The 22,665-nt window shown below is 37.9% G+C and overlaps 1 protein-coding gene across 1 annotated transcript; it reads right to left on the minus strand.

Moving 5' to 3' along the window:
- Positions 1 to 1,884: 1,884 nt before the first annotated feature.
- On the minus strand, positions 1,885 to 19,279 carry sim2 (SIM bHLH transcription factor 2). The gene is made up of 11 exons (XM_053646026.1): positions 18,934 to 19,279; positions 15,941 to 16,023; positions 15,427 to 15,516; positions 11,327 to 11,435; positions 11,113 to 11,198; positions 6,775 to 6,974; positions 6,309 to 6,415; positions 5,671 to 5,818; positions 4,964 to 5,126; positions 3,721 to 4,111; positions 1,885 to 3,202 (listed from the first exon to the last, which is right to left on the minus strand). The coding sequence occupies exons 1-11, from the start codon at positions 19,106 to 19,108 to the stop codon at positions 2,535 to 2,537; spliced, it is 2,220 nt and encodes a 739-aa protein (XP_053502001.1). The 5' UTR covers positions 19,109 to 19,279; the 3' UTR covers positions 1,885 to 2,534.
- Positions 19,280 to 22,665: the final 3,386 nt, after the last annotated feature.

A 22,665-nucleotide genomic window follows, 5' to 3' on the forward strand; every position in this document is an offset into this window, starting at 1 on the left:
CTGAATAACTCTGGAGTGTTAAGTAATCGATAGTAGCTATATTTTTTCAATTCTGCATTAGAAGACAAATATTTGAAAAGTGTGGTAGTGCAGTGAATAAGCGCTCCTCTATCTGGCACTCGCTGTAGCTCTCTCTTCACGTCTCAAATGGACTCGGCTTGGCCCAGCAAGCCAAAAACGTGTGTGTTCAGCCTAGAAATGTGTGTTCGTGAGCAGCTACAGTGTGGCCACTGTGTCCCACTGCTCCCTCTTCCTCCTCCTCGTCTTCTTTCAGGCCGAGCTGAAGTGATGAGGTGTGTTAGAGGCTGGTGGGCATGCAGGTGGACTGAGCGTGTGTGTGTTTTTGTGTATGCGTGAAGGGTTAGGTTTCCTGCGCTCAACTGGGTTCATCCTGGTCTGTTAAATATCACCTCATCTGTCTTTCACACCTCCTGTGCCTGAACCCTCCCTACGAGTCCTGCTAAACTGTCCGAGATCCTTCACCTCATTACAGGCCCGTTCACTTACTCCCACATTCTCAAATACACACACACACACACACACACACACACACACACACACACACACACACACACACACACACACACACACAGAGACAGCATGCTGTCCAGGGAGAAGTCTCTAGTAACAACACATTATATTCCTACAATTGCTTCAACATTGAGGGAAAGGAATTTTATATATCTGTGTAGTAAGTTAAAAAAGATGCTTGGCGGTAAATGCTGTCATTACAGAATGTGTAACAGTTGTAAATTATCAGTGATCCGCTGAGAGAGCTTTGTGTGTGCATGCGTGCAAGATAAAGAAGCAAATCTTTGAGCATAAACAGGGTAGATATCATATTACCCTCATCCTAATCCCCGTTTTATCCTTTCTTGTTTTTTTTGAAAGGTCATTAAGCAAATAGCTCCACTCAGATCCATAAATGCCACTTCCTCAATATCCTATTAAACAATTTCAGTGGGGAGGTCCTTACAGGTCAAACAGGATCTATCCTTTTTAATATTGGCTGCATGATTTCACATCTCAGTCTAATTCCCCCAGAGACAGCTGCCAGGGCCTCTGGCTCACCTTCAAGCACACGTATTTTCTAAAAGAAAATGCAGAAACTTCCATAAACAAATAAAGGAGCCTTCCTATACGTAGCGCACAACTGTGCTCACGCGTTGGCTTTATGATGGTTATGGAGGTTTCATAAACGCAGAAGTAAGGAAACAGACTGATGAAAATGCTTCTGGTGAAGCCGATGGACGGCTTTAATTTCATAGCTCTCTGTGCTTCAATAATAGAGGATCAGACCGATCATGTGCAGGTAGCAGAGGTGGGTGCTGGTGATCTTGCCCAGCTTCAGTGCCTTAAATGCTATAGAATAGATGCATGTCAATCACCGTTCATGTTTTAAATCCAGGGTTCTTACATTTTTATAATGGTGGATTATGATTTCCTCTGCGGTAACAAAGACAGGGTAAAAAAAAATCGCAGACCCCCTTAGTTATGTTTCACAGACCCCTGGAGGTCCCTGGACCCCACTTTGAGAACTGTTGCTTTATAAATAACCTGGAACTGTGGTAAGTTGGATGGAGTGATACAAATGGCAAAAATGAACAAACACCATCTGTCTTATTTCTTTTTTTTATTATTTTTTATTCAGACTCAAAGTACCTTTTCATCATTTCAATATCTTTTGGATGCAATTCATTTATTGCAGTTTCATTTATATTTGTCACAAATATGTCAAAGCAGTGGCAGAAATAAACATAGTATTATTTCTTTTTGATCAAGCAGAATTGGTATTTCCTGCACCTTATTGGCCACAATCTAAGGCTATATAACTTTTAAGCATGTGGGTTATTGGTTGTTCATCAACATAGATCTTGAAGCAGGAGCTGGGAAATTGCTAATATCTTCTGTCCATGAGCCAGTGAGCATATTTTAAAAAAAAAGATATTATGTTCTTTTGGTTTGTTTCAACTTAAAAATAAATCACATGGCAAAAACATTTAAATTCTTAATATCAGTACATTTTGTTTTCACTGTTCACATATCATACCCATCATGCTGTGTGTAAACTTTTTTAAAAAAATCATAATTCTTGAAAGGTTGTTAAGGTGGGGGTTAACAGTCTGTGCATCTTGACATTGATTTTAAATATAATATCAGGATTTTTATACTATTTAGGTCAAATCGAACCTACAGTTAGGTAAGTTTTCAGTTCACATTGAGCGATATGCTCTTGCATATTTAGTTGCTTGCTTTTTCAGCAACTAGGACGCCATTCAAATAAAAATCATAGATGATTATACCAGTTCTAAGCATTTTCACAAATATCACCAGCTTTGTCGTCTCACTATCGGCTATGCGGTTTGCAAAAATAGAATATATTCAGTACCTGAAGTAATGTGTTGCTCCATGCAGAGTCTAGCACTGGCTTGCATGAGTGCAGCTGTGTCTGAATCACTGTTCACTTGCAGCCTACTGGCACAAGAGTTTTAGCGTCCTTGGTATCTGACCCCTGACAACTGACCCTGAGCATGTCACCTCTCGTTGCTGATGATGACCGAGGTGCCGATGTAGTGCGGAATTTGGCTGTGGGTCTCAGGGGAAGGGCGGGAGGCAGGGCTCTGGCCCCTGTACAAATAGGGGTTGAGTTCCTCCCCCCGGTAGTTGTAGCTGTCCGTCAGGTGCCCAAGTGAATACGGCACAGCTGGGAAGGAGCTGTGCTTAGCCAGAACGTGGTGAAGGTTCAGCGAGACGTATGGAGCTTGTCCCTTCAGTACTGTCCTCTCCTCACCCCTGGTGGCATCGCAGTGCCCACGAGCCGTTTGCTGCTGCCCTTGGGGGTTGTATGATGTCTCAGTCATGTGCAACCTATGTTTCTGTTCCAGCATCATCTGCATGGGAAAGTTCTGACTAAGGTTCTGGAGTCCCTGGCACACACGTGGCTGATCATAGGTGCTCTTACTCAACAGCCGGCATGGCACTGCCATCTCGGTCCTCCCTGTGGGGTCTTTACTGAGTTTCCTAGCCTCAGTACTTCCCTGTATAGGATTGTGAAGATGGCTCTGTGGCCTGCTATGGCTGATGGAGAGATGTTCATATGGCTCCTCTTTGAAGCGGCTGCTAGGTCTGGAGGAAGACGAGCAGCTGCTGAAGTTTTCATGGAGAGACTCCCCGGGAAACCTCCTGGACACTGTAGCACAATCTGCAAGATAAAAGTACCCAAGGCAGTTAGTGAGGCACATAATAGTGAAGCACTATAGTTATAACAACACTGACATATGACCATTTTGGTGTCACTGTTGGTTCTAGAATGGTCTGAATATGGTGATGGACTAAATATGGATAAAAATGGTGGTCCCTTTCAAAGGTTCGAAGGAGTAGTGGGGGCTGACAGCACATGGCCTGTTTGGTGAATATGGTGCAGTTTTGATGCATTACAAATGGCCCAATGGTTGGATGTTTACAATGATGCTGATAGGATAGATGGCGTCTATATTATTTCAGAATGAATCCTTTACATCAGGCATAAAAAAAAATAACTTAAGAATTATAGGTCAAAACATATTGTAGAATTATCACTGACTAATTTACAAATGAAACTTGATGTTCATTCATTCAGAATTGGCAGAGTTATTTCTTATATCATTTGCAAAATGTTCAGACGCCATTCCTTTTGAAGCAAGATAGTTGATTTAGACAACGTCCTTCTCTTGTTCTTACCTGCGTAACTGTTGCCATACGATGAGGTGGTTGGGCTGCCGTTGTGCAGAGAAGATTTAGTGCTGAGTGTGTGTGGATTTATAGGGTGTTTGGGGGAGCCTGTGTTGCTCCAGTGTTCTTCTCTGTGGACCACTGGACCTGACAGGAGCTGACACTCATCCTGCTCTGGGGAACTGGTCACTGGCCGCAGCTTTCTGCAGTCCTCACGGAGGCGTGTGTGAGCTTGTGCGCACGAGTACCGCAGCGGCAGACTATAGGGCAGCATCTCGCCCGGCTCAGGGTTGGAAAGTGAGACAGGACTCTTTTCCTGGCTGGCTGAAAGGCTGCACGGAGGACTTGACTTCCAGCTACCTCCTGGAGGGGATTCCAACTTATCAGAGGACATGGAGAGCTGCAGGGGATAAATGCGCATCAATATGTAAACAGTTAAACTTTATAAAAATTGCGTTTTGGGTTTACACAGTACCTCCAGATTTATTGCAACCCGTCATGAAAATGAGCAAAATGAATATATAAAAGGAATAACACATGCACTGAGTGATACTTTGATCTCAGGGACATTCTATAGCTTGTTGCCACGAAAGTGCCATTTAACAGGTGATTTTGAAACTTGACAGCCTTAGAAATGAATTGAACTGGACCCATGAGAACATTGTACTCATGCATCTATCTGCTGCCAAACTTTCTGTTTCAGGCATATGAAACTTTTTTTGTATAATTGGACTTTTTTTTCCACATTTTTGTGCAGGTCTCCTTTGGTTTTTCCATGGTAATGGATTACAAAGGGGATTTAAAAAAAAAAAAAAATTTATTTAAAAAAAAAAAAAGTGTGCAACCTTATATTTATACCCCAGGGAAACAAGGAAAATATAATTATAAATATTATAAAATATCTAATAGTATAAAATAAATAAAACAAGTTTTTTAAGGATGACAATTTGTTTGTGTCAGTTTTGTTACATATATTTTTACAGAAGAAATAGCATGAGGGAAGAAAATTGGTTTCAATTAAAATGATTTTTTTTTATTGTTAAACCAAATATAAAGTGTTTTTTTTTCCTATAGTTTGATTAGTTTAATTGTTTTGTGTACAATTTATTTTATACAGTCATTTGTGCACATCCTTATGAAGGGTGCCTATAATTCTGGAGGGCAAAACATGTCTATGTGATTGTTTTCATGTACTTTGTTTGAATTCATATACTGGCATGTTTGTGTACAATAAGTGGCAGTGGTGTTGTACCTGTGGGTATGGGGACGTTTTGGGTTTGGTTTTGACTCTGGCTGTTTTGGTTTTGAACTGTTTGCGCAAGTCCTGTGGTGGAGAATGAGAGCTCTTATAGGACAGGACTGGTCTGGCCTTGAGCTGCTCCTGAGACAATTGCAAGTCCTTATACTCAATATCGCTGTAGAATAAATGCGTACACACTGGGGTTAGTAAAGGGGTTGAATCCAGATGTTTTTTATGCAAAATCAAAAAAGACTGCATGGCATCAAGAGAACTGCATTACGTGGCTATGGCCACATACTCGGGTCGCAGTAGAGTTCATTCAAAAAAGTATGCGTTCTGAAACATTTTACAGCCAGTGACCCCCTTTCAGTGTAAGAATTCTTAAAATCCCAGCAATACAAATATTAAACGTATAGAACAAGAAATGAACACCTTCCCATGCGAAAACCATTAGTGTCGCTGACATAATTCAAAAGTCATTTAATTCAAGTCGCAAGTCAAATTAAAATAATCAAATATGACTAAAAGCAACTTTAACAATAGTAGCTCATGAAAGTCATCTCCACGATCATCTCATATAAAAATAAATAAAATCACACACTCCAAAATGTGATCCAGAACCCCAATCATCTTTACACACAAACGAATTCCTATCATTTTAGTTTTGCAGTGGACATGCAGAAATATGAAAGAGCTAAAAGATGACATCAGGGACTCACGTGAGAACGTAGTTGACACTAACGATGCAGTGCGGCCGAGATGAGCGGCTGTTGTGCACGATGGTGGCGTAACTTTGGACCCAGACCCAGCCGCCATGCTTGGACAACATGCGGTAATACTTTGTGGTGACCTGCCCTTTCACCAGTACTGCAATGAGAGAGAGAGAGAGAGAGAGAGAGAGTTCACGATACACTGCCATCCTCTTACCGAGGACAACCTCTGCTACTCCGATTTCTCCAACCCTAGCGTGCTCATATCCCTGTTTACTTAATATCCCTGTGTCCGTGGTGACGGCATGAATCCATGGAGAACTGCATATGTCTAATAGAATACATACATTCATGCCCATATTTCACAGAAACCCAAGGACTGTATTGCTGCCGGTCATTAAAAGTGTTCCACGGTTCACTTCATTCCCATGAAGTGTTTAATGCTTCAGGGTCTATAAATATATGCATAGAACGGCACTAAACGTTTTAATCACGTTATCAGCACGCATCATATTCATACTTTTTTTCTGTCTTTACCCATGTATGCTTTATTAAGTCAACTCTATTTTTAATATGTCAACTCTCAAATTTCTAATAATGTGTTTACTGTAGTGCAGTTCATTTGATCAGGTTGTACAGGGACTCACGTAAGTGGTGTGCGTATCTCAGGTGGAACACGTCACAGCCGTGGACGTGATGGTAAAGGGTTTTCTCTATCAGGTCCTGCGGCTCATAACCGGTCAACTCAGCCACTCTGGTGTGGAGACAGAGAACATAATGAAGTCGAAGTAAAAATAAAGCAAATTGTGTGCATTTTGGAATTGGGTTACATTTGGACTTTTCCTTTAAGAATTGACTTTCTCTCCTTGCGATCACAGTTAAAAAACAAAAGTTCCAGAAACGAATATGAAAAACATCTGATTTGGGCAGTACAATTTGCTGAGTAAATGTAGCCTTTGTTTGAATATGCAAACTTTGCCTTCATGTTCAGCAACATCTTGAGAGTTGTGAACTTTTCAGGAGGCTTTGCTACATTGTTTTAACGATGTCACAGGAGGGGTCAGGATTTGATCTGGCTCTACACGTGATGATGATGATTGCCGTAGGCCTCACCTGCTGTCGAGGAAGATGAGCTTGAGGTCTAGGCTGGCGCGGAACATGAACATGTTGCTGTGGAGTTTGATCTCGGTGATGCCGCTGGGAGGCAGCGAGTGACCCACTGCCACCAGACCCACAATCTGATAGCAGGACTCGTAGAGACACACCTCCATCACATACTGCCGGATCTTTAGATAACCACTGCAGTGAATCACCTGCACGCACATGCAAAAAAAACAGACCAGGCTAAGTGCTATATGCCACAGACATAAATGCTATAAGTGTATCATTAATGTAATAATGGTAACTTTTATTAGATCCAGCTGCAGCTTAGTGTAGTGTAAAAATATGCTACACCACACTATTTTCATTAGCCATTGAAAAAAAAAACTTCGTGTAATTCCACTAACGGGATACCATGTGTATCCCACTGATATTACATTTACAAATATGCATGAAAAGTAAATATAAAAGACGTTTAACAAATTTAAACACAGGTAAAGTGTTCTTCATGGCAAACCTATGTGCATGTCTTGTATAAATAACCTAAAACCATAAAACATCTATAACACTTTGAAAACAGCGTTGTACTTGTCCCAGTCCACTATAACGACACTTAACCTTGATATAATCATTCAATTATTTTAAAATCTGTTGTTTTTTCCCCTTATTTTTTTCATTTCCATAAGTCATCCATTATAGATTAGGACAAATATACATGTTAGTCCTACAACAATGCAGAAATGCTATCTAAGCAACTAAAAATATTTTGAAAATCAATTAATATTTATCTTTATTAGCTTGTTTTCACAATTTATCTTTTTTTTACTCATTTAAAGCTTGTAATGGTCATATTCTCTTGCCACATAATTTTGCTTATTTCAAGAGTTAAGACCAGACAGAATAAGACCATTTAATGCTCGACATTAGCAAATATATCTAGAATCACTCACACACACATACACACATACATATATATATATATATATATATATATATATATATATATATATATATATATATAATTAGAATATCGTGGAAAAGTACATTTTTTCCCCGTAATTTTATTCAAAAAGTGGAACTTTCATATGTTCTAGATTCATTACACATAAAGTGAAATATTTCAAGCCTTTTTTTTTGTTTTAATCTTGATGATTGCGGCTTACTGGAACTCAAAATTCCATTATCTCATAATGTTAGAATAAAGAATTTATAATACAGAAATGTCAAAATTCTGAAAAGTATTTTAATTTATGCATTCTTGGTCGGGGCTCCTTTTTCAGAAATTACTGCATCGATGCGGCATGGCATGGAGGCAATCAGCCTGTGGCACTGCTGAGGTGTTATGGAAGCCCAGGTTGCTTTGATAGCGGCCTTCAGCTCGTCTGTATTGTTGGGTCTGATGTCTCTTATAGATTCTCTATGGGGCTCAGGTCAGGTGAGTTGGCTGGCCAATCAAGCACTGTAAAACCATGGTCAGCAAACCAGTTACTAGTAGTTTTGGCACTGTACAGGTGCCAAGTCCTGCTGGAAAAGAAATCAGCATCTCCATAAAGCTTGTCAGCAGAAGTGCTCTAAAACCTCATGGTAGACGCTGCAATGACTCTCAACTTGAGAAAACACAGTGGACCAACACCAGCAGATGAGTTAATTAGTTGATTAGAGTTCTTCTCAGGTCGACATTTCTGTATTATAAATTCTTTATTCTAATATTTTGAGATACTAGATTTTTGAGTTCCATGAGCTGTAAGCTGTAATCATCAAGATTAAGACAAAAAAAGGCTTGAAATATTTCACTTTATGTGCAATGAATCTACAATATACGAAAGTTACACTTTTTTAAGTTTTTGAGATGCACCTGTGTGTGTGTGTGTGTGTATATATATATATATATATATATATATATATATATATATATATATATGTGTATATATATATATATATATATATATATATATATATATATATATATATACACACACACACACTTATATTTGTAATATAATAAGCTCACAATAAGAAATATTAGCTAACTTTTCCCTTATTCAAGATATCCGCATTTGCTAAGACATCACTGTTTGCACGTAACACATTCGCCCCTTAAAATATTCCACAATTTACTAATGTTTCAATATTTAACATGAAGTTGCATCATCCAAATTTCCTGAAGATCACGGGAAGAAGAAACGTAAGTTCTCTCGTTCTCTATTTCTTTATTTTCAGTGATATTGTAAATATTGACTGACTAGGTACAGAAAGAAACCCGTTACCCAATTTATACTAACTATTAATAATTTAGCTAGATAAACCACATTTGTGTATTCCATAATTCTATGCTTAACTCTGCTACTTATGTAACAGCTAATTGCAGAAAAGAGAAAAAAAGGAGATATAAGATTAAAAAAAGATATTGATTCTTGACACATTTATTCATTGTTAAGTGCATGTTTTCTTTCATGTGGAAACGTGAAACTTATTCAAGTTAATATATTATTCTTTTTTTTATTTTAAATTGCATTAAAATGAAATGTTTGAGTTACAAGGGCTAAATACTGTGACGGAATCACTCTGAAACTGTGTTCAATATTTCAGTGTACATGACACTAAATCCAAATCACCTCCGTTGAGTTCACTCTCAGATACTTAATTCAAATGAAGTCAAATTAAATCTGTAAGAGTAAATTAGGTTTTTTTCTTCACAGATGTTACTGTGCATGTAGAACAAACTGTATTCATGCAGAATATTCTATCATTTAACCAGACTCAATCTAATGCATGCAACTTATTCTTGACATTTATTCTAAGTAGAAGAATGTGTGTGCTGCTGTAAGGCTATACATCACATCTCATCACATCTCACACACACACACACACACACACACACACACAAGACCAAGTACACACACTTTTCCCTACTGATCCTCTCCTCCTTCTACCTCTTCAAGCTCACCTCTTGTTGCCTGGAGAGCAGATCTTCCAGAGTGGGATATGCTGATGGATGAGGGAAGATCGTGCGGGGTGTGTGTGTGTGTGTGTGTGTGTGTGTTATGTGAGTATGTTCTGTCTGAGCTTATTTTGGTTAGATGAGCTCTGCCTAGGGTCTCGGTGCTCTTTAATAGGACACACACATGCTCTCGGCAGCAAAGATCCTATTTGGCCTCATTTATCTGGATCTGCAGCTCTGCCTCTGAATGCAGCACATGATTCATTCTCTCTTTAACATACCAAGCTTGTTTACTGCCAATGTAAATTTCAAACAAATCTCCAAAAGCAATCGGGGGGCGGGGGGTGGTAGTGGTGGGGGGGGGGGGGCGTGATTTATGAGTGAAGGAGGCAGGGAGGATTTCCCCAGCACCGCTCGTGTCCGTGCTCACACGAGCACAGAGAACAGAAACCAGCTGAAGCGATAGCTATGAGAGCTGTTACAGACACACGATCCTCATTTAATGAATGCAACTTGTCAGTTTTTCAGCATTTTCAAGATTTTCAGTGTCTTCATTTACTATCATACTTCAGACTAGGACTAGCCCCAATCTGCCTTTATATCTAACAAAGCATGAGGCCAAATACATTGTAGACAGTGTGCACAATGAACGAAGGGCTTTTTATGAGTCTTATTAGACTCCTAGGCGTGAATGGAGGAGGGAATTTTAAAAACGACACCCTTTCACATTTTAGACAGATTTTTGAGAGCGAAAAGCATTATCAGAGCAAAGGCTAATATACAGCGTGTCCTGAAAGTCTCCATACGTGGGGGAAACGAACCCTTTTTAGCTAAATGTAGCTTTATTTACAAAACATCATCTACGTGATTGCTGTTTCTTTATAAACACGCACGTCTCTTCTCCCACTCATGATGAACTCGTGTTAACACATCCCGTGTGATGCGTGTAATTGAATGTCCATTGCGACCTCGCTACAGCATCCCGATCCAGCCATGTGAATGATTTCAATATGCTTTTCTTTTGTCAAAGGCATTCTTAAAGGCTATCTGAATATAATAATAAGAAGAATAATAATAAGAAGAAGAAACAAAATATTAAACCGTTTGGAAGACATTTTGCTAAAGATTGTACGGAAACTTTTGGGGACACCTTGTAGTACTCAAAAATCGCTCTGTTTATATACGCAGAGTGTTATTACTCGCTTGCCGTTGTCAAGTTTTAAATTTGAAAGAGAATGTATGAGCCTCTTTTAGTCTTTCGACAAAGTTAATCGTGCTGATGATATTCTCAGGCCTGTAGCACGTTCATTCAGCGAAGACAGCTCTGAAATCATTTACAGTGTACATAGGCTGTTGAGTTGGGAGTGCGGTGCTTCTCAGCAAGATGTTTACAGTGAATGAGAGATTACCTTGTAACCACCGCACGTCAGCCCTGCGTTCCGCTTGGCTAATACACACTTCATCCTGAGGAAGAAGGATCGTTCCATCTCGTACTCTGACACACACACAGATATGACAGATCAGTGCTGTGTGTGTCCATATACACACAGTGTGTGTTTGGTGCCCAGTGCACAGGGATATATTTAGGTTTTTATCTGTGGGTGTATGTGTGTGTGTACTAACCTGGTAGAAGGTGCGGGTGAAGTGGCTGGTGAGCGCTCAGCACTGCAGTCATCTCGTCATGGTCAGACGGGTGGATGTATTCGAATATGCTGTTACCTGTCAACTCAACCTGTGAGAAAAGAAACAGAGAGGAGCTACAGAATACAGAGAATACAGTTTACATTTGTCAGGATTGTTGTGCTGGACGTGTTTCGGATAATAATTGCGCATTTAATTAATCAGATTACTACCATGTCTTTTTAAAATAAAATAATAATAAAAAAGAGTTAGAACCATTTTAGACAAATGTAACCAATTTTTCAGATCAGGATTAGTTGTAATCTCTGACGTTTAAGAAGATTACCTCAGCTCAGAGAAATGTCTATTTGGCGTTTGTGTGTGTGTGTGTGTGTGTGTGTGTGTGTGGTGTGATGTTGGTGGTGGGGCTAAAGCTAAGCTCCCAGTCCTCTGAAATCGATCTATGTCTCATTCAAAGAGATTCAGGCTGATTCAGTTGCGCTCTAAAAGGACACTGACACCAGCCAAAGCAAAGGGTTAACGTCTGAGGGGAGGGGGGAGAAAAAAAAGGGAGACGATTTGCATGTGAAAACAAAAGCCGAGTGCAGGCTGGACTTTGATCTATTTTGCTGCGCAAATTAGTAGGGCAGGTCGGAGACGGCGAGGGCCACCGCTCGCCACTTCAGCTACAAATTGCTTTCTAAGCAGCTGCGGCTCAGGATCTAAAGCTGAGCTTTGTGGGAGCTGCAGCTTAGTGACGCGTCCACGTACACAGCGCCCAAGCGGAAGGCACGCAAAGTACGCTGGACTACACACCCAAACTTTCTCCGATTAAGATAGCACCGATCGACTGAAGTGTGATTTCACAATTTTCACGAGACTTCACATCTGACTCTGATGCCATTTATGACATTTCTACACACTAGTCAAAAACTTCTCATAAAGAACTGCTCATAGGGGTTTCTTAATTATTATTTTTTTTTTTTTACTATTTTCTACTATATTATTTTGATTTTTTTTTATTTTATTTTATCTACTATTTTAAAAAAATAATAATGACAACATTAACACTATGAAATTATGCACATGGAATGATACAAAAGTGAAACAAATCGAAATTCTGTTATATTTTATATTCTTAACACAACTCCTGATTAATCTTTGTACACTCTTGGCATTTTCTCAGCCAGCTTCATGAGAGAGCTTCATGCAGGAGAGTTATGCCAAGCTCCTCACTGCTTCTCCTAAACAGAAATGAAAACGACTTTGTTTGTACTTTTTTTTTAAGGGAAACTATTTGATTTTAAGTAAAAAACAAACAAACAAACAAACAAAAAAAACCTTATTGAAATACACACATATTTAGAAAGACATTTGTACATGGGCATTAACATCACTATTTACTTTACATTTGCATTAGATGCAAATTTCTATCAGGTGCTTTTATCAAAATGTCTTTACAGGCCGTGAAACATGATGTATTGAATTTAATGTGTCTCATCTTTTGACTGGTAGTGCATGCTTATGAGCATGAATGTGCACCATATCATTGAATGTTCAATAGCTGGTATATGCAGGTGTTTCTACATAAACAGCGACTTGGTTATTTGCATAGTAGTGTGTGTGTGTGTGTGTGTGTGTGTGTGTGTGTGTGTGTGTGTGTGTATGTATGTGAGCCGTCTATAGGTAGTGCTAATTTGAGTAAAGTAAAAACAGCATTGTATATTAAAAGTACCTACAAAATCCCAAACTCGGTGTGTTACATGTGTATGTGTGTGAGTGAGTGAGTGTGTGGGTGACGCTCTGAGGAATCTCACCCATGTCAAACACACCCAACACATGTTCTGCATACCCCAGCTTTAATGTCTCATGATTTAATTTCATTTTAATATACAAATCGAAACAAAATTCCTCATTTGGTTTCAGTTTGTTGATTAAAAAATAAAACAGAAAAAAATCATTTAATGAAATGAAAAACACATGAAGGTTATTTTCAAAAACATGGTCTCATGATGAAGAGATACTCTTGGATGTACTTGAAAGAATATAATAATGCGTTCAAATCAAAACTGTATTACTTAATTTAAGTTTTATAGCACAGTACAACACATGGTGCGTGCTCGCTCTCTTACTCTCTTTCTCTCTCTCTCACACACACACACACATACTCACCAAATCACTTGCCTAGCAAATCTGAACAAATATAGAACAAATATATAAATATATGATTTTGCTAACTCCTAATTAACCCTCCTATTATGTTATGGGTCAAGTTGACCAATTTCCATATGTGTGATGTCTGAAATACTGATAAATATTTTGGCTCCTCATTTAGGGTCATGAACTTATATGCGATCTTTCTTCTTATGGCTTGTCTCAGACATAACAAAGTTTTACTGTTTTAAGCTGTTCTTAGCTGTTTTTGTGTGTGTGTTTAAACTGTGGAAGTCATTCTGACCCATAACATAATGGATGTAACTTCTTTTCCGCCCAAACATAATAGGAGAGTTAAAAGAAAGAAGCATTCACTTAGCATCAAACTTTTTTCCTTTTTTTTAAATTTTTTTAAAGTGAATGATATTCTAATATATATTTTGATATTCAGGTATTTCTCAGAGAGTCAAAACAATTAAAAACATGCTTTCCAGAGTCATATCTCATTGCTTTGTGCACTGTGCTGAAATACAAAAATCACTCCACAGCACACACACACACACACACACACACACACACACATATATATATATATATATATATATATATATATATATATATATATATATATATATCTACATATCGTCCATCACAATCCCAAAGACATTCATGTACAAGAATGCTAGCCGTTTTTTGGTGAATGAAACCTAGCAGTCTACACTTTTCATAATCGTCTTTGCAACACGCTCGTTAGTTACTTGGTCGATCTGTTCCTCTTTAGATTGAAACCCTGTTCGGTTGATGTCGATGGAAAATGCTCGCAGAGACGTGGACAGTATTACACATGCATGCAAATCAATTAAAAATGGCTATGCAAAGTTCATTGTATCATTGGTGAAAAGGTCTTTTGCCATTTAGATGACCTGTGCATCCTATATATATAAAAAAACGACTCATTTTTTTAATGCTGGAGGCAGGAAAGAGGGCGAGTCTTATTTCTTAAAGAAATGACCTTCAGGTGAAATGCTTTGCCTACATTTCCTTAAAGTAGTCTATTGTTTCATGCATTGGTTTTAGTTTATAGTGTGAACACAGAAATGGAAATTACTGTTAAAAAAAAACAAAAAAAACAAGATGAATTCCTAGAGTATATGGTATATTACATCATTTTAACATATTGACTATTTTAATTTGATTGTGAAATGCCATCCTAATACTAAAAACAACCCAAGAGGTTTTGCCTTAATGTATTTTATTGTAACTTTTATTGTGGACAAATCCAAATCAGAGAATAGCCTAGTATTCGTGTGCGTTTGTGTGTGCCTACATGCAGCACAAACACAATGTGTATCACTGCTCCCGCGAATAAAAACTCCTGTATCTTCTCAGAATTTCTCCGTCTCGCACGTCATCTGTTCAAACAGCAGAAAACTTCACAGCCAAACAAATCATCCCACAATTAACTGGATGGGGTTCATTTCCTCCTCCGATTGCACATCTTTCAGCTTATCTTTCGAAGCTTTAAGGAGTCCACAATTGCTTCATCTGTGTTTCCTTTTCATCAGCTAGCAGATTGAAGCTTACTCAACCAGATATACAACAGCTGAGAAATAGTGACATTTGCATGACCAAAACCTCAGTGTTTTCAGTGTGCTGAGCAAACACGCTTCGTGCTTTCACATCCCGCAAACTGGTGTATTGAACAAAACCAGACTAAAGAATCCCAGCAGGACACACACACACACACACACACACACCCCTACACACACACACACCATCAGATAATATTCTCCAGGTTAGACATTTACTTTCCATTGTTTCATTTATCACCACAGGGTAACAAATAAAATGTTTCAAAGAGCATATCAGCATGGCCCGGTTCTGAACGTGATCTCAGTTAGGTTATGAAGTTTGTTTAGAGTTTATACACAGGTTAGACGTGGACTCACCTGTGATAAGCCAAGGTGAACTGAGGCCGTCTCAGAGATATACATGATTTTGCCATCAGAGGCGACTACAAAGACAAAGCCATCCAGAGTCTAAAAAAAAACAACATTCAAAAGTATAATCAAGTCAGCTGTGATAAATCAACATAACGTATCATTACATTACGTCTCTTCATTAACTGTGACTGACTGCAGAAATGTACACTTTTATTAATACATATTTTCAGAAGCATTCATATCATTTAAATTCTTAAACTATGAACTATGTTATAGTTTGAGTTAGACCTCTCTCTCTCTCTCTCACTCTCTCTCTCTCTCTCTCTCTCTCAATATGCAACATACACACAGTCTTTCAATTAAATTCAATTGAACTCAATACGGAACAACAGCAACAACAACAACAACAACAACAACAACAACAATAATAATAATAAAAGTAATCACACGCACATGCGGGAGAAACACACCTGTGTGTGTGTGTGTGTGCGTGCGTGTGCGTGTGTGTGTGTGCACTGACCTGCAGCAGGTGCGCTCCGAGCTCTTTCGCCACAGAGTCAAGCGGACTACAGCGCGTTACCTCGTCCCATGCCTCCCCCACACCTTACACACACACACACACACACACACACACACACACACAAAAGTAAGTACTCATAGATATTCAGCGCTGACTCCGTGGTGATGACAATCAATACTTCAGGACTTTATAAAAAAAATTTTAAAACTGTAAAATATAAAATATGTAAATATAAAGCTGACTTTTATTCAGGCGACATAATCACACAGTCTATGTAGCTAGTAGTATCCACTCTTCTCATCATTGTCTAACAGGTCGGCTTTTGTTAGCTTCATCTAAATTCTGTTTCTTTTTTTTATTCATTAAATGTGCTTATCTGGTTTTAGGCTATTTCCCAAAATGCATTTTTGAAATGTGACTAGCATTTATCATAACCACGAGGCGCTGCTTGTTTAATGAAGAATATTTTTTTCCCGGTTTTGGGATTTTATTTACTGCGTGAAATATAAATTCCGCAAAGCTTTAGACATCATTTATTTTAACTGTACAACACTGTAGCGCATCATTAATGGTTTGGTCTGATGATAAATAAAACTATTTTCCACTAACGCAGCAGTAATGCAACATTACCAACCTGGGGCAACAGGAAACGCGCGAATTTCTCACAATAGACTCAATAAAATCTACACTGAGGAGATCCTAAAAAGTAGATTTTATTGAGACTATTTTGAGAAATCTGCCAATTTCCTGTTTCAACAATTGATAATGTTGCAGACACATAGATATATAGATAGATAGCTAGAGAGAAAGATAAATAGATAGATAGAAAATATGTTTTTTAAAATATAGATATTGATTTGACTTAAAAAAAAAAAGACAATTTACCTTTTTAAGTGGGTCTTAATGGTCAACAGATCTTCCGTCTTATGCACCATTTGCATACGAGTTATTTCTAAAAGGCGAATTTATTCTATTGTCAATTCTAAACAACGTATTTACTGACAGTATGCCACCCAATATCGTATTAAAAAATCATATCTAGAGTAGGCCTATAGCGATTTTTATATATATATATATATATATATATATATATATATATATATATATATATATATATATTTTTTTTTTTTTTAATATACAACTGGGCATAGGCATAAATGTATAACTTGTCTACCAGACGGGGTGTTCATGATATTTTTATGTGACTCTGTTCTTGGAAAAACACCACTGTATTTAGGCCAATAAAAAAAACCCACTAATTTGACTACAGGATTATCTTCTACTGTTTCATTGCGGGAAGCCTATAATTAACACTGTCATTGTGATTGTGAAATCTTTAACACTGCTGGCAATTTAAGTGTTAAAATGATAACACTTATCACTTGTCTATACCTTGTAAATCTTGAGAATGGACTTCTGCGAACTCAAATTAATGCGATATTTTCTAAGATTCATTAAAATGATAAAAACCTCCACATTTAAGAATATTTAACAGACATCTAAAACACCTTAAAACAACTATAATCTAATTGTAGGTTTTTAGTAACTAAAAAAAGTTTTTTTAAAGAGGCTATTAAGAAAATAAAATAAAATCATACAAATATATGCAAAATAGCTATTAAAATAGTTATAAAATCTTAGATGAAATATTTGCAGACTAGGCCTATTTCTACTACATCTTGGACTTGGACATCTCCTTTGCTTCGATGCTGAGGTTATCTTACATTTTTCAACCACCTGTAAAAAGATCGGCTTCTTACCTTTGCATATCTTCTAAGTGAAAACAAATGGAGTGGTTTTATTCTTCTGTAGCCTTCTTTCTCCTTTTTAAGTTTGGCTATTCATCTATTTTATTTATTTGTTTGTTTATTTATTTTTTTGTTCATTTGTTTGTTTATTTATTTAATATTTTCGTTTCTGGATAATAGTGTATAGCCTATTAATTTCCCGCATGTTCATTCATCCGAAGTTCATAACCTGTATCCTAACGCAAACACATTACTAAGGCGTTACAGCCAATTATAAACACAAAACTCGACAAACTCATCAAACCTACACATGTGTATCATGTGTAACATTAATGCCACAGCCTGTTACACTGTACAAACATACAGCAATCCTTTTTTAGCTTACAAACTAATAAACGCAAACAGAGATTTAAAAAAACAACTTTCTAAACATGAAGAGATGTATATCTTATGAAAATTATTTTCAACAGTTGCTATAGACTGATAACAACACTTGATTCATATCCCAGTAGTAACTAAAGCAGCGCGTGTGATGTACTATTTTACTCTGGGAATTTACTCTGTAAACGTTTCTGCTTTTGAATCAATGTAAACATGCAGGTGTTTAAACAGAAGGTGTCTATGTCTATATTCTGCTAGTGTAATAACAATGTATAGAGGCCGAGATTTCCAGTGACACGGAGTGCTGGACATAACACTATACATTATTATTATCATCATATAGGATTATATTATTATTATTATTATTATTATTATTATTTTCATTATTATTACAACACCAGTAAATCAGCTCGTACTGGCTTTTAAATCAGATAGACGTTTTTTAAATGTAAAAACGGGAATATTCGATTCAATGAAATTGTATTTGTGTAGCGCTTTTAACAGTGGTCACAGTATACATATTAAATTCAGGATATACATTTTAAATGTAGCCTATAAGTTTATGATGCTAAAAGATCTTTCTAAAATGCGCAACATAAGTAGGAATGAAGGCTAATTATTGAGGACATGGATAAGCAAAAATAAAAGCTAAATAATACTAATAATAAATACAGTAGCTCGTTTTTAGTCAAGTGAAACAGGGTAATACATTATAGCCTATATAAAATGAGGATACTGCTTTCTAAAAAAAAAAAAAAGTCATAGGCAATGTACATTGACTAATGCCGATTTGTACCAGTGAGGTGTTACCCAACAAGCCGGAATGGTAAAACGCTTTCTCTGGGTGTCTGCTGTAAATCTTACCGTCGGGAAACACGGCCCTCATCTTCAGGTAGCTGGAGGTCAGCCTGATGATGGAGGCCTTATCCAGTTGCGAGGTGATGGCCGAGGGCAAAGGCAGGAGCTTGGCAAGCTCGTAAAACTCTCCATTTTCTTTTTCTCGTCTCGTTTTTGCCGCATTCTTGGACTTTTCCTTCATCTCTGACACGTCGCAACGCCGCTTCGCATAATAAAAGCCCACCTCAAACTTCAGGGTTGTGCTGCTGCGCTCCGGTGAAACGGTGTTACAACGCGCTCTGCGTATGGAAACGGTGCCGATTTCTCCTCTTCAGCGCCTCATCACACCCAAGAGCACGTCTGATCTGTTTTACCGTCTTCTCTTTCTGAGTTACTAAACACTGCACTGTAAGTTTGCCTGCTCAGTTACCAAACTGGGGTCATTAGAGAGTAGTTCAGAAAGACTAACCATAACACAAACAGTGCGCCTTTACATGATACAAACTCCATTTTGCACTTCTATCAATAACATCAAGCCTGAATTTGCAAGCTTTTTTTTTTTCTTTTTTTTTTTTTTTACCAGGCTAAATGTTTTTAGTTTTGCAAAAAATTACACGTAGGGTATTTATATTACGCATGTAATATAATACACACTAGCTAGTTATATATAATATAACCTACCATAAGGCCTCGTTGACATATAGAATACGCCTACATGTATACTGAGAATCGACCAGAGTTTATACCATATATTAATTCTGCTGTATCATCTTTTAGGTAGACCTGCCCATGGTGGACAGAACTTCTACTGTGGTGCATGTAGTCTGTCATTTGGTCATCGCAAAGTTCTAATACTGGCAAATCCATCCAAAATACAAGTTTTTTTTATGTAAGCTGTATGAAGAAGCTCTTGTCATCCGATGTGAGACTGCACAAATCATCCATGCATCATGCGTAAATCCCACTCCTGAGGATTTCTGTTAACAACTCGTTGAAAAAGTCGTTCGGTTATCATCAGAGTGTGTATTCCTCATTCCCTCTGCGATTTCTCCACCACTGGCTGCATTGTTCCGAAGTGATAATCCTAGAAGATAGAGTGATGATATTCGGAGTGTGACCCACTAATAGACCTCTCGAGGTGTGTGTGTGTGTGTGTGTGGGAGAGAGAGAGAGAGAGAGAGAGAGAGAAGGAACATGGACTAGGAGGCAGACTCTCCGGTGACGTCACACGCTCCCAGTAATGAGCCCTTGGAGAAAGCTGCAAATGGCACAACGCGAAGTTGAATCTCTTCATTCCACACAGACTCGCGCTATCTAAGTACGGACCGTCGTATTTATGCGGAGTTTGGAATTTATGTAAGCTGTGTATGCGCAAACACCCCGTGCGCCCCCCCCCCTTGTGACTAGAAGAATGGGTGTAAAATGCTCAAATAATGGTTATGCGCCTTTGCGCATAAATGCTGCGCACCAGAAGCGCAAAACTATCTTCCACATGCAAGTGTTGACGGAATATATGCGGGGTTTAATTCGCTTTACCGTGTTCATTTGTGCTCTATTCGACTTAATCTATAAACACGATATACCAGAGCAACCCGTTTATTCACATCTCGTGCCATGTTGTTGTTGCCTTTTTTTTAATTACAATCAATTTCTGAAATTTCTCATAACGAAAAGAGTAAAGAAAGAAATATAATTCTGTGCTTTCGTAAAACAATTACAGCAGCAAAGTTATTGGAGAAGACTGTACCGCCTATAGGCCTATTCTTTCCTTGAAGTTTATAGTAAATCTGGACCTACTGGAAATCTAGAAACACTGGCATGTTGAGTACAGAATATAGAATGAATTACAAACACATATAGCCACGGAGGTAAATTCTACATAGGGTTTTAAAATAGAGTAATTCTAAAAATAAATAAATAAATAACACCTCTAATGTTTAGTATAATTTATAATTCACCAGAAACAGAATAGGGATAAAGGGAAAGTGCAGGTATTGTGGAGTGAGCAGTGTGAGATGTGTGTGTGAGTAATCAGAGTATTTATTTGAATAGGAGAGTTGGCTGTGATACTCAGGCTATCATTTTCTCTATGCCTGTCTCTACTGATGGATTATCATGGAGAGCTCAGTGTGGAAAATACGGAAACCTTGCCTCTCTCTCTCTCTCTCTCTCTCTCTCAGCATGTTGCGTGTTGCGCGCTTACAAACTGTTTAAGACAAAATCACATATATGGTTGCTAAATTTAAAAGACATTAAAACCACAATTTAAAAAAAAAAAAAGAGTGGAGAGACATAGGGTTCTGCATGATACAATTTAACAATTCACATCCTATCATGCTCTATGGCATGTATAAACAATTTGGAACAGGTCCTGTTTTCATCCAATTTTGCTCTTTTGAAAGAGGGTTCATTATTGGAGAGGAGCTTCAGCCTCAAACATTAAGCAGCTGGCTGGGTTGCAGACATCTGTATTTCTATGGGAAATGGATCAGTGCTGGAAATGGTAGTAGGAATTCCCATGATGCTCATGCATTAGTGTAAAATGAATAGAAATGAAAATCAGAAGAGTGAGCAGTCTTCAGGTGACTGGGAATGTCAGTGGAAGACGTTCAATTCAATTCAATTCAATTTTATTTGTATAGCGTTTTTTACAATGGACATTGTCTCAAAGCAGCTTTACAGAAACATATAAACACGGTATACAGATTTTAAGTGTGTGGATTAATCCCAATTGAGCGAGCAGGAGGCGGTGGAAAGGAAAAACTCCCTAAGATGTTAAGAGGAAGAAACCTTGAGAGGAACCAGACTCAGAAGGGAACCCGTCCTCATCTGGGTAACAACGGATAGTGTAAAAGTAAAGGAAAGTTCATTATAAATCAAACTGTGATCAAACTGTCAGAAAAAACATTCTGATAACACAGTGAGGAATATTATACAGTAGTAGAGCTGCAAAGCATAAACCCTTCCTTACAAAGACAAATGCACTTTTGAGAATTAAGTGGCACAAAAAACAACAACAACAACAACAACAACCCACAAGCGCTGATTACAGAAACGTGAAAAAAAGACCAATATGGTCAGACGACAGAGTTTTCACCATATTTTCGACAAGTGACCTAGTGCACGTGGCATACATCACTGCAAATCAATAGAAAGTTTTCTGACTTTATCACCTTTATCCTATGATGAAACATTTCTATCCTGAGGGGAGTGGAGCTGAACTTCCAGGATGACAATATCCCCATCCACACAGCACACAGCACAAGGGCTCACTGATTAATTTGATGAGTAAAAAGCATGTAAATCATATGCAATGGTGTTCATGCTCACCAGATCTCAACTAACTAAACACCTGTGGGAGATTATAAACAAAATTATTAGACTCCTCAGCACCATCATAAACGCACTAGTTGAGGGAATATCTTCTGGAAGACTGGTGTCCATAAATATGTTAGTAGAAACAGAAAGAATATATAACCCACTTAAAACATTTAAAACAAGGAAAAATGTATCATGGGGATGGATTAATGCTTAGAAAAAGGAGCCGAATAGAATCGTATAAAATATTTGCATAAGATACAACCAAATGAACCAAAATGAATCTTTCCACAGCCGTACATTAGGCCTAGATCCGTACCAGTGCAAGTCTGTCTTCAGTAGTTCATCAAAACCGCAGAGAAGTCAGAGAAGTTTGTTTTTGTCATTGTTCTTCTTTAAATTATATCCTTCTCGAATTTAAAAACATATTCTGTAGTTCAG

The sequence above is a fragment of the Ictalurus furcatus genome, chromosome 16, assembly GCF_023375685.1.
Source record: "Ictalurus furcatus strain D&B chromosome 16, Billie_1.0, whole genome shotgun sequence".
Taxonomy (NCBI): Eukaryota; Metazoa; Chordata; class Actinopteri; order Siluriformes; family Ictaluridae; genus Ictalurus; species Ictalurus furcatus.

Coding starts and splice junctions, on each gene's coding strand:
- sim2 (XM_053646026.1), bottom strand. CDS start 19,108: ATGAAGGAAAAGTCCAAGAATGCGGCAAAAACGAGACGAGAAAAAGAA. Junction 16,024..18,933: donor GAGGGCCGTGTTTCCCGACG/GTAAGATTTACA, acceptor TGTGTGTGTAAG/GTGTGGGGGAGGCATGGGAC. Junction 4,112..4,963: donor AAACGTCCCCATACCCACAG/GTACAACACCAC, acceptor TATCCCCTGCAG/CTCTCCATGTCCTCTGATAA.